The following is a 13,620-nucleotide window of genomic DNA, read 5'->3' as shown; positions in this document are numbered from 1 at the left end:
ACTCTCGTTTAACCCCCTACACAGTTTGACCTGCTGATTCTACCCAGCCCTTTATTTTTAAACTTGAACCACGATCTGCAGACTCTCGTTTTACCCCCTACACAGTTTGACCTGCTGATTCTACCCAGCCCTGCATTTTTAAACTTGAACCACGATCTGCAGACTCTCGTTTAACCCCCTACACAGTTTGACCTGCTGATTCTACCCCGCCCTGCATTTTTAAACTTGAACCACGATCTGCAGACTCTCGTTTAACCCCCTACACAGTTTGACCTGCTGATTCTACCCCGCCCTTTATTTTTAAACTTGAACCACGATCTGCAGACTCTCGTTTAACCCCCTACACAGTTTGACCTGCTGATTCTACCCCGCCCTGCATTTTTAAGCTTGAACCACACGATCTGCACGTTGATATCTAACCCCTACACCCCCCCCCCCCCACCGCTTGTGCAGCACCGTGCTTTATTTTGCACCGTGATCCACGGTGGCCGCAGACCTTCGTGGGTCATCCCCGAGACGGGCTGGCGGGGTACCTTGAATCCACTTCTCCATGGCCACCACCTCGGGCACGTCGGCCTCGTCCACCTCCACCCGGCTGAACTGATCGGAGAAGCTGCGGTTGAGGTCTTTGCCCTTGGCGTTCCTCCGGCCGCCCTGGGTGCCGGTGCAGTCGCCCTCCACGGCCCGTTCGAAGCCGTCCGGGTTGAGGCTGGGCATGATGTAGACGTCGGTGGTGTTGAGCAGCCGGCCGACCCGCTCGCCGCCGCCGCCCTGCAGCAGGTACTGGGTGAGATAGAGCAGCAGCTGGCGCGACACCGTCTCGTCGCCGTGCATGTTGCCCACGTACTTGAACTTGGGCTTGCCCGCCACCTCCACGCCCGGCGTCGCCGAGATCTCCATGACCCACAGCGAGCGGTTCTCCACGCTTCGGCCGATGCTGAAGAGGCGGGCGTGGGCGCTGTGAGCCTCGGCCAAGCCCTTCAGCAACTCGGTCATCTCCTCGTAGTGGTAGTACCTCGACGTGTCGATGCCGCCGTCGAGAGCCGCCCCGCCGGCTGCCCACCACAGGGCGACGGCGCACACAGTCAGCGAGCTCGCCATGTTCAGTCTCATCCCTCGGCGGCGATCCACCGAACGCCCTGGCCCCGCCCCCTCCCGATGATTGACACGCTCGGCGATCTACCGAACTCCCTGACCCCTCCTCCCCCCCCCTTCCCGGATGATTGACGGCTCGGCGATCAACCGAAATCGCTGACCCCTCCCCCCCACCCCGCTGATTGACACGCTGGCCGACCAAACAGCTGGCCGCTCGCGCGTCAGATTCGCACGGTGGTGGGGGGGGGGAGGAGGGCGGCATCCCGAGATGACGTCGACGCCTGTCCTCCAATGGCTGGAACGCGTTCCCACTCGGCATATGTCCCGCCTCCGTTCGTTCCGAGGTGCTGCTGCGGGCGAGCCGGAGGCTGCGGGGACTTGGAAGGGTGCTTGGACTCATCGACAAAGCGATGCCGAGAGCGGGGCCCACTGAGGTGTGGGTGCCGGAGTGCTACCGACTGGCACATACCAGGCTGCAGGAGTGCCCACTGTGGCTTGGCGCAGCCAACGTGAGGGCCCCTTTGAACAAGGATCAGTGGTGTCCAAACTTTTCCTTCCCAACTGAAGTTATCCCGATGTCATAGGTGCTCTGTGATTATTCAGGGATTGCTTTACGTGGTATGGGAGGTGGAGAACATGGTGAGAACTCCTCTGCACCCGCTTCCCCTCCTCTGTTTCCACCCCTCTTTCAACACCTGTTTCCCCACCTCTGTTTCCCAACACACTGCTCTGTTTTACCTCTCTGACGTAAAGGACATTAGACCCTTTTATAGAGGGACAAATGTCAAGGTTGAGATTCTCCGGCTATCCATAAAAGGACCGAAGGCGGATGGACTGCTGGAACATCCGCCTAGGGGGTACACTCGTGAAGTCGCTGTACCTCCTCCCCTCTTTGAAAGCAGCTGCATTGCCCTTATTCTCCTCTCCTCCCTTACACCTGCCACCCCATTGAACCTCCCCCTAACCCCAGACTGGTCTTCATCATCCCCTCTGATGTTCCTCTCTCAGAGACTGGGCGCTGTGTCCTCGGTAGAGGCCTCACCTTTGTCCACCTTTGGTCATACCTCAAAGAGGCACACGCCATGATGCTGAACTCTTCTTCCGTTGGCTCCGTCTCCTTGCCTACTTCCACAACCAAGATTCTGCACCTCCTACTACAGATCCTTTCTCCTGCTCTAAACCTTCTTCCTCCTCCTGGACACCTCATTTCCAGGCTTCTGCTTGTCTGGACTTTTATATTTCCACCTGCCACTATGACCAACCATATCGATTTCACTACTCCTCTCACTTATTCCAATCTCAACCCTTCAGAACGCCTAGCCCTCCACTCTCCGCAGCAATCCCAACCTCACCATCAAACCTGTTGTAGTCTGGTGCACTGACCTCTATCTGGCTAAAGCCAGATGACAACTCCCAGACGCCTCTTCTTACTTACTTCTCGAACAGGACCCAACCAAACCTCATCAAAACACCGTAACACACCCCATCTCTGAACTCATCACTCTGGTCATCTCTCTGGCATGGCCTCCAACCTTATTGTTTCCCAACCCTTGTCCGCCATTTATATCTCCTCCTGGCAGACACATTGTTTCTGCGTGCGCCTACCCCCACTGAATTGGTCTTTGCTTACCTCAACTCTGTTTCCCCCCCCTCCCCACCAGTTTATTCCGTTCCCACCTACATCTGGGGCACTTCATATGATCTCCATCACTTCAACGACTTCTGGTCCCTGAACTCAATTGCCTCATGTTTACGTGGTATGGGAGGTGGAGAACATGGTGAGAACTCCTCTTCACCCGTTTCCCCTCCTCTGTTTTCACCCCTTTGTTTCAACACCTGTTTCCAATCCCTATTCACCTCCATCCCCCATACTGAAAGTCTCAAAGCCCTTAATTTAGACTCAGCCAGTCCTCCTCTGCTACCTACCACCTCCAGATGGCAGGCCTGTCCTCGCCCTCAATAATTTCTCCTTTGGCTCATTGTACTTGCTCCAGGTCAAAGGGGTAGCCATGGGTACCCACTTGGGCCCCAGCTATGCCTGTCTTTTTGTTGACTAGGTAGAGCAATCCTAAAGCCTAAACAGGCAAGACCCCCTCAACTCTTCCTCTGCTACACTGATGATTACTTTGGTGCTGTCTCATACCCATGATGAGCTCGTCGACTTCATTCACTTTGCTGCCAACTTCCACCCCAACCTCATATCACTTGATCCATCTCTAGCAACACTCTCCCTTTCCTTGATCTCTCTGTCTCCATCTCGTGAGACAAACTCTCAACAGATATCTTCTACAACCAATTCCCACATCTACCTCGACTACCCAACCCTGTCCCCTGTAAGGATTCCATTCCATTCTGCCAATTTCTCTTTCTGTCACATCTACACCCAGAATGAGGACCCATGCCAGATTATCAGAGATGTCTTCCTTCTTCAAACAATGCGACATTACCTCTGCCACCATCAACGTGGTGCTCACCTGCATATCCTCCATTACCTGCACACCTGCCCTGGCCCCCTCTGCCCCTACGTGCAACAAGGACAGGATTCTTCTTGTCCTCTCCTATCATCCCACCAGCCTCCATATCCAGCATATCTTCCTCCACCATTTCTGCAAACCTACTACATGATCTCACCACTAGGCAGATCTTCCCCTGTCTGCCTTCCACAGGGATCGGCTCCCTCCTTCTCCACTCCTCCCTCCCCACCAATCATCCTCTTGGGACCTAGCCCTGTGACCACAGGAGATGGTCCACTTGCTCCCACACCTCCCTCACCACCATGCCTAAAACTGCACTTTCAAGTGCCAGCTACTGTATCTGGTGCTCCCATTGTGGTCTCCTACATCAGAGAGATTGGATACAGGGAGATTGCTTTGTTGAGCATCTTGGCTCTATGTGCTACATTAACATGGATCTCCCAATGACCACCCATTTCAATTCCCCATCCCATTCCTTTGCTGACATGTCTGTCCATGGTCTCATGCACTGCCAGACTGAGACCACCCACAACTTGGAGGAACAACACTTCATCTTCCAACTTGATGGCATTAATATCAACTTCTCCGCCTTTCGTTAAAACCCCCGTCCACCCCCCCCACTTCTCCCCCATCCCCTTTCCTCAGCTTCCCTCTGTATCCTTTCGCACAAATATGATAAATTCTTACCTTGTCCCTTATCATATCCAATTAACACCTTTTATGGTCTGGATTCCTCCCCCTGTAGGCATCGTCTGAATTCTGAAACTTCCTGATTCTGGCTTATTCTGCTTATTCCTTTGCTTTTTATGGACGCTGAAAAAAACCGTCTCAAGTCCCTCCATCATTTTGGTGTATTTTTACTACAGTCACAGTGTTTGTAGTCTTTCATGTTTCACCACCAGGCTGAGGAGCTGCTTCTTCCCACAGGCAATAAGAATGCTGAATGATGAAAGGATTTCCTCACACTAACTACCTGAGTCTCTCCTATTCATGAAAAAATATTTATTTATATGAATACTTGTCCTACATATATTTTGTTTGTCTATGTGTGTTAGGTCTGGTTGTGTGTCTGCACGTTTTGCACCGAGGACCGGAGAACACTGTTTTGTCAGGTTGTACTTGTAGAATCAGATGACAATAAACTTGACTTGAGCTTCAGTGGGTGAAAGCAACAGTCAATGTTTTGGTTGGAAACTCTTCATCTACTTCAACAATGGAAGATGCTGAAGATACTCGCCAATTCCCAGAGGGAAAATCCAGCTAACTTTCATTTGCCAGTCCTTGATCTGAAACCGTCCACTGTTTTTCGTTTTACAACTTCTGCCTCATCTACTCAGTGCATTAAGATTTTTCTGCTTCTATCACAGACTTTCGTTTCCATTCTAGCCATCACTTTAAGCCTTGAACTTGCTTAGTTTGGTCCAAATCTGATTCAAGGTAACAAATGCTGCCTGTGTGTTTAGTATTTCCAGCATTTGAGATGGGGTGGGATGGGGCAATCAGTGATGCTTCAACATGGACAGTCACATGATGCCACCTATTGCAAAGAACCTGGCCCTTCAGCCCCTTGAGTCTGTGCCAACCATCAATCAGTCCTTTGCTTTTGCACAAATCCTACAATTATCCCACTTTAAAAAATTCTCCCCATATTCGCATCAGCTCCTCCCAGATTCTGCCACTCACCTACACAGTTGGGGCAATTAACGGCGGCTGATTGAAATAAAGATTGATGGTTTACATTTTCAGATCCCTCAGATCAATCCAAAACCCATAAAAGCATTTGCAATGAGCATCATGTCTGATGGACCATCAGAGGATGATTTTTTTTTAAAGTTCAAGAGACAACTGTTGGGTTGTGATGTCCAAAGTGGTAGGTCATGCAGAGTTACATGACAGGTTTTTTTTTCATTATGTTTTCATTCTTAGATCAGTTGCTGATCAGGCTGTGGCACGATCAATGGCCACTCGCAGACACGAAGTAGGAAGTCAGAGGCTTTATTGATTGGAAGATCCAGACTTGGCTCTACATGCTGCTGGCTCGCGTCCAAGGCAGGTATGAGGGAGGAGACTAGGGCTCTTGGCCTTTATTAGGGGATCTTATGGGGAGGGTCTACAGGTACAGAAGGTGGGCCAGCCTGCCTATCCCCAGTGAGGACATGCCCGCTGTACCGTGTTCCACCACACAGGCAGTGAAGAGCTTTCTCATGACTGAATACATATTTTGATTCTCCAGCTAGTGAAGTGCATATAAACTAGACAGTCCAGAAGAAACCCAAGAACCCCTAAGTTGTTTCATCCCTGCCACTGCACAGAACCTGTTTAGAACAGCAGTGTTAGAGAACTGAATCAGAATTTGTCATGAACATGCCACAAAATGCATTGTTTTGTGGCAGCATCAGAGTGAAAACATTTCTATGAAACCACATTTCAAAATAAATAAAAAATAGTACAATAAAAAGAAAAAGACAAAAGTGAGGTCGTGTCTGTGGTTAATTGTTCATTCAGGAAACTGATGGCAGAGGGGAAGAAGCTGACCTTGTGCTGCTGAGTTCTTGTCTTCAGGCTCCTGTTTCCCAATGGTAGAAGAGTGAAGAGGGCATGGCCTAGGTGGTCGGGGTCCTTGAGGATAGAGGCTGCCCACTTCAGGGCAATTTTGGATGCTAACCATATTGGTCTAATCTCACTCTCATCTATTGTGAAAGTCAAAGAATAGAGTATGGATTAATTTTGGCCAATTCTATAATAAAACGCACTTGAAATACTGTGCAGCCTACTTGTGAACCTCTGTGAAAATGCTAAAATATACAAGGAAAACAACAATCAATTTTAGCTGAAACTGCAGAATCATCACACTGCAGCAGGAATGGTATTTAGTTCAGATTATTTTGGACAATAAAGACTTTGCTTCTTGAACCCTTTTGGTTGTATTTTATGAATTTTGAGCTGCTGGTCACAAAAATCACCTTAAAACTTTCTTATCGTGTACTGTTTTTTTTAGATACTATATAACTAATTTTTGTGATTTTTTAAGTCTACTATTACATTGCAAAGGAAGCTGTTTTGGTCAGTTTAACCATGGCTGGGCATGCACTCAGTTCCGGTGCTATGTAAATGTTGCCTTAGGTATTCTTGGAAGGCATTTAAAGATGTTTTTGAGAATTTCCTTGGCAACTACAGAGCATGAAATTACATGCAGCTGATTGACAACGTGCTTCAGACATACAAAATCAGGAAGTGCAACGTGTCATTGAAATTTAATTTTCGGCATTCACACTTGGACTTCTTCCCTGCTGATCCTGGTGCAGTCAGTGATGAGCACGGCGAAAGGTTTCACCAGCTCAGTGCGACCATGGAGAAGCGGTATCAAGGCAACTGGAATCCATCAATTGTTGGACGCTGACATGAGAAGCATCAGATACTGAATACAAATGAAAACCAGCGGCAAAACATTGTTATGCCAGTTGAACTAACGCAGTGTGTCAGCCTCATTATGTGATTAAACATGCTAAATTTAATGTTTCTTCAACTTCCTACGTGATACAGCAAATCTGAAATTATATTTGTGTTCCGCTTGATGTTTATAATAATCCCCAATTTTTTTTTAAGGAAGCAACCCGTTTGAAAAAAAATTGTTGTCCAGTGTTATTGCTGTGAAAGTAGAGGGAGAGTAGTGAAATATGCTATAAATGGCCTGGAACCAATGCTTGAAATGGAATGAGTTTGATCATCAACATCCTTCTTCTTACAAGCCCGAAATGTCAGTGACATATCTCTGCCGTGGCTACATAGAAGACACTGTTTGACCTGCTGAGTCTCCCTAGCATTGTGTGTTTTTACTTCAACCATGGTGCTCACAGAATTCTGTGCTTTACTTCATCTTATAAGATAATGATTTTAATAAGTTTGCAAGAGACTGCCAATGTCTGACCATGTAAAATAAAGCACTTACATTATGCTTAGAAAACTCAGTTGTTGATCAGGAATCTGAGTTGCACCTTTTGAAAATACCCCGCAATAATGTCAAGCAACTTTGGTACCAAATCTCAAGAAATTGTCGATCATTTATTTATCTTCAAACAAAAATTCATAAGCATTTGCTACATATTTATTGAATCAACCCTAAAATTAGTGTCATAAGAAAATTAAAAGACTGAATTCTTCTGTAGGAATTTAGTCAAGATATTTCAAAACTATGTGATACGATTTAAATCCTCACCTCCTTCCCTGAAAGCAAAATTTTTTTTTCTAATGTTTAGGAATTATATTAGGCATCTATTTTTCTGTAGAATTTTAATTTTTTTGCATCAATTTTAGAGTTTGGAGATGGAAGCGTTAAATTCCGTGATCTTCAAGATGCCATAATTTTCAAATCCCTGTCTTTCTTCCCATTCCTTGACGTTTTTCAATCTGAGCAAGGGGAAGAAAGGCAGCAATTTGAAAACAAAGTTGAGAGTATTAAAATGGGGTAACTGGGACAAGTTATGTCTTGTGGCATACAGGTAGTCTCCGACTTATGACCATAATTGGGACCGAAGGATCGGTCGTATCTTGAAATGGATGTAAAGTGGAATTTTGCCCACATGCACGGAGTACCGAAGTCTTAAAGCAAACTTTTAAAATCAAATCTTTTTCTCATCGTGGATTTGATGATAACAACTTAAATCTTCCTGAATTTGTCGATCAACCTTGGTGAATCTTTCTGGCTGAGTACGGCCATCTTGATTCCGCATGCACACAGGAATCAAGATGGCCACGCCTAGCCTACGGAACCCGGGATACTGACTGACAAGGTAAGTACACACATTTTGACTCTTACATGCCCTGTATCCCTATTATAGTTTGTCAAATACAATATAATCTGTGCAAATGTTCTATTTTTTATTTATTTTTTTTTTAAAGTTTTCAGTCGTATGTGCAGATGGATGCAAGTTGCATAGTTCGCATGTCGGGGAGTACCTGTATTGGGGTAACTTTCATTTGTACTGTTTTTATTGGTGTGTCATCGATATTAAGGCAAGTAAGAATTTTGGTGCATCTGTACGTTGTACTTGTGTGCATGACAATAAACTCATACTCAGATGGCAATCGGTGCTGGATAAATGGGAACTGCTATAGTTGTAGACAGGGCAGCAGAGTCGAATGGTCATTGCTGAGATTAAAATCAGGAAGGCCAGCCAAAAATGTATTGGAATAGGTAAATGTAGAAACAACATTGGTGTTACATCAACCATGCCTTCATCATCTTTCTCTCTTTCTAATTAAAGTTTATCCTACAAAGTCTTGTCTTGCTACTGATATGCCAGAGACATGGACCAGGTCATGGCTTTTATTAACAGAAGAAGCCACCTCTACTAGTCAGTGGGATACATTACACCATCTGTTATACCAGTAGGGTGGAGCCAATCTACAGTAGTAATCAATAGCAAGTAATCAGCATAATACATTACATCACTACAACTACATTTAAGACACTTCATTTCAAACCCATTCTGTTGTCAGAACCTTTTTGATTCTGTTTATATTTGGGCGACTGTATACTTCGGTGGATAAGATTACCTTCAGATAAGACGAGTCCCCAATTTCAGTCTGAATTTCATTATTTTAGCTCATATCAGTGGTTAAAGACTGGCCCCCACCCCCTCAAGCATACTGGTACCATACATGTGTTGACTGAGTTGGTGTCATGTTGACTAAGCTGGTGGGTATGGCTGGTAGGTGGGTGAAGCACCATCACAAAGCGATTCATGGTTTAGTCTTTGCTGGCTTATGTCTTAACCAGTTAAAATTTGTTTTATCAAATTGTTAACGTGGAGCCACCAGCAAAACAAAGAGTGTATGAAGCAAGTTTTATGTTAAAAGTCATTGAAGTGCCCAAGGAATTGACCAACTGTGCTTCTACAAGAACATTTAACGTTACATCAGACCATATGCACTGAAGTGGCCAAATGTGTGGAACAGACGGCCAAGCGGTATTCACAAAGGAATGGAGTTTTGCTGGTCTGGGATATGTTTCGCAGTTATTTAACAGATAACACTAAAAATAGATGAGCACGATATAATACTGAGATTGCTGATGCACCAGGTGGTTTGACTTCTCTATTGCAACCACTGCTTGAACAAGACATTTAAAGATGTGTGTGAAGAATGAAATCATTGAATGATGATTGCTGAAAAATCCTTTATGCGAGCTGCATCATTTGATGTGGTGTGTGATTTTGTGATCAAAGAATGGATAAAGTGAAAGTAGAGACTGTAATAAAATCTTTCAAAAAGTGCAGTAACTCTAGTGCAATGGAGGATGATTTATTGTGGGACGCTGACTACGAAGCCGACTCACCAGATTCATATGACTATAAACAGTGAGACTCTAGATGTGCTCATCGAGTTCTTTGTCTCAGACAATCAAGCTCGTGATTTTCAAGGATTTAAAATTTTTTTTTAATTTTACAATTCTTACAATTTTAGTACAATAAAAATTGTCTATGCTCCAGCAACTTTTTTTAAATATTCCAGTTGCTTAAAAATTTGTAATAGAATGGGGTCTGGGAACCAGTCAAATGTTACTTTGAGTAGAATTTTAAGGTCATGTTTTTGGGTGCTTCAAGTATCATCTTATCTGCCAAAATATATAGTATGTGCTAGGCTTCTTTAAAGGATTCATTTCTTGTTAATTATTCAAATGACATGTCCTTCCACATCCGTCTACAGGAGGTCCCAGATGCCTTGTGGTTTCCTTTCTGTAAATCAACACCACTAGGTCTTGCCATCTTAAATTCTTTCCTACCCCACCTCTAGAACATTCTCTTCCTCTGCAGCCCCTGCCAGAACAGTTGGAAATTTCCTTTTTTTGTGACTTCTGCTGTGGTTGTACAACGACATCTTTACCTGGTGAACGGTCAGCACATGGTTCTGATTCCTTGTGTTATTCTCACCGCACTTAAGACAGCTAGCTTTCTATCATTTCACTCCTGACACATGGTTATACAACTTATCATTCACTAACCACTGATTTGCATCATTTACCACATTGATCTTTTTTTTTTGAAACTTTATTTATTCGTTCAAAATACAAATAGTAAATAACATATACAACAATGAATCATAAACATGAATGTTTTATATATATCTATATATATAAATATATATATAGATATATATATCTATATATATATCTATATATATAAATATATATATAGATATATATATCTATATATATATATAAATATATATATAGATATATATATATCTATATATATATTATATATATATATATAGATATATATATATATAACATTATATATTATATATATAAGAAAAAAATCCCCCCCCTTCAGCCAACTCTCCCAAGGAGAGCCATAAAAAAATAAGCATACATATTAAGATCTAATCAATGTAAATCAAAATGTAAATATTCTGAATATAACCACTTATTAATAAAGAAGCTATCGTTATCACGTGAAACGTAATTTTTTTCATTATTAAACAATATTTCATCTCATTCTTTCTTCTTTGGCTTGGCTTCGCGGACGAAGATTTATGGAGGGGGTAAAAAGTTCACGTCAGCTGCAGGCTCGTTTGTGGCTGACAAGTCCGATGCGGGACAGGCAGACACGATTGCAGCGGTTGCAGGGGAAAATTGGTGGGTTGGGGTTGGGTGTTGGTTTTTTCCTCCTTTGCCTTTTGTCAGTGAGGTAGGCTCTGCGGTCTTCTTCAAAGGAGGTTGCTGCCCGCAAAACTGTGAGGCGCCAAGATGCACGGTTTGAGGCGATATCAGCCCACTGGCGGTGGTCAATGTGGCAGGCACCAAGAGATTTCTTTAGGCAGTCCTTGTACCTTTTCTTTGGTGCACCTCTGTCACGGTGGCCAGTGGAGAGGTCGCCATATAACACGATCTTGGGAAGGCGATGGTCCTCCATTCTGGAGACGTGACCCATCCAGCGCAGCTGGATCTTCAGCAGCGTGGACTCGATGCTGTCGACCTCTGCCATCTCGAGTACTTCGACGTTAGGGATGTAAGCGCTCCAATGGATGTTGAGGATGGAGCGGAGACAACGCTGGTGGAAGCGTTCTAGGAGCCGTAGGTGGTGCCGGTAGAGGACCCATGATTCGGAGCCGAACAGGAGTGTGGGTATGACAACGGCTCTGTATACGCTTATCTTTGTGAGGTTTTTCAGTTGGTTGTTTTTCCAGACTCTTTTGTGTAGTCTTCCAAAGGCGCTATTTGCCTTGGCGAGTCTGTTGTCTATCTCATTGTCGATCCTTGCATCTGATGAAATGGTGCAGCCGAGATAGGTAAACTGGTTGACCGTTTTGAGTTTTGTGTGCCCGATGGAGATGTGGGGGGGCTGGTAATCATGGTGGGGAGCTGGCTGATGGAGGACCTCAGTTTTCTTCAGGCTGACTTCCAGGCCAAACATTTTGGCAGTTTCCGCAAAGCAGGACGTCAAGCGCTGAAGAGCTGGCTCTGAATGGGCAACTAAAGCGGCATCGTCTGCAAAGAGTAGTTCACGGACAAGTTTCTCTTGTGTCTTGGTGTGAGCTTGCAGGCGCCTCAGATTGAAGAGACTGCCATCCGTGCGGTACCGGATGTAAACAGCGTCTTCATTGTTGGGGTCTTTCATGGCTTGGTTCAGCATCATGCTGAAGAAGATTGAAAAGAGGGTTGGTGCCAGAACACAGCCTTGCTTCACGCCATTGTTAATGGAGAAGGGTTCAGAGAGCTCATTGCTGTATCTGACCCGACCTTGTTGGTTTTTGTGCAGTTGGATAATCATGTTGAGGAACTTTGGGGGACATCCGATGCGCTCTAGTATTTGCCAAAGCCCTTTCCTGCTCACGGTATCAAAGGCTTTGGTGAGGTCAACAAAGGTGATGTAGAGTCCTTTGTTTTGTTCTCTGCATTTTTCTTGGAGCTGTCTGAGGGCAAAGACCATGTCAGTAGTTCCTCTGTTTGCGCGAAAGCCGCACTGTGATTCTGGGAGAATATTCTCGGCGACACTAGGTATTATTCTATTTAGTAGAATCCTAGCGAAGATTTTGCCTGCAATGGAGAGCAACGTGATTCCCCTGTAGTTTGAGCAGTCTGATTTCTCGCCTTTGTTTTTGTACAGGGTGATGATGGTGGCATCACGAAGATCCTGAGGCATCTCATTATGCCATCTATTAATATCAATCATATTTGTATCTTTCCACGTACTAGCAATACATTTTTTTGCTACAGATAAAGCTAAATATACAAAAGCAAGTTGAAATTTATCTAATCCCAAACCATTCAGAGGTTGCAAACTACCCAATAAAAATACTGTCAGATCTAAAGGTATTTTAATCTTATACACACATGACCAAACCGCATGGAAAAAAGTTCCAACAGCGTTACCACATCTAAAGCACAAATCTGATTCATGAAAACCATACTTTTTTTTTAAGTTTTTCAGGTGTTAAGTATAATTGATGTAAAAAAATAATAATTAATCATTGCATAACCGATCTCCACTTCCCATTTACCTTTAGATTTATCCCAACCTTTTTATCCATACCATCCTGTAATATTTGATACATAAATGAAAAATAACCCTTCTCTGGCACCTTCATAAGAAAAGTCTCAAATTTAGTCATTTCAGGTAAAATCATATCTCTACCAAACACATGCTTTACCAAAGATCGAATTTGATAATAAAGAAACAAAGAGTTCTTATCAATACCATAACTGTCCCTCATCTGGTCAAAAGATAAAAATTTACCTTCTTTAAAACAATCTTCCAAATTTTCCACACCTTTAAATCTCCAATGTAATAAACTTCGATTATTTATTGAGAAAGAGATAAGTTGATTATTATGCAACGGCATCAAAGCCAATAATTCACCCCCTAGAACCTATAATTTTCTTTTTCTTTGTCCATAACTTCATTAAATGTTTTAATATAGGCACATTATGTTGCTGTAACAAATTTACATTCCATGTAAACAAAAATTGATGTATTTCAAATTCAAAAATATTTGCCATCTCAATTTTGGCCCAATTAGAGTGCCGTTCCAAATCCATCAATGAACA

General features: G+C 44.0%; 1 protein-coding gene across 1 annotated transcript in view; it reads right to left on the bottom strand.

Moving 5' to 3' along the window:
- cpda (carboxypeptidase D, a) overlaps positions 1–1,158 on the bottom strand; it is a 64,649-nt gene extending 63,491 nt beyond the window's left edge. The window contains exon 1 of the mRNA XM_069911465.1: positions 534–1,158. Within this exon, the coding sequence (XP_069767566.1) occupies positions 534–1,113 (580 nt within the window). The 5' untranslated portion in view covers positions 1,114–1,158. The remainder of the gene's footprint in view (positions 1–533) is intronic.
- Between the last annotated feature and the right edge of the window lie 12,462 nt (positions 1,159–13,620).

Source organism: Narcine bancroftii, chromosome 14 (assembly GCF_036971445.1).
Source record: "Narcine bancroftii isolate sNarBan1 chromosome 14, sNarBan1.hap1, whole genome shotgun sequence".
NCBI lineage: Eukaryota > Metazoa > Chordata > Chondrichthyes > Torpediniformes > Narcinidae > Narcine > Narcine bancroftii.
This window is presented reverse-complemented; position numbering and strand designations above follow the sequence as displayed.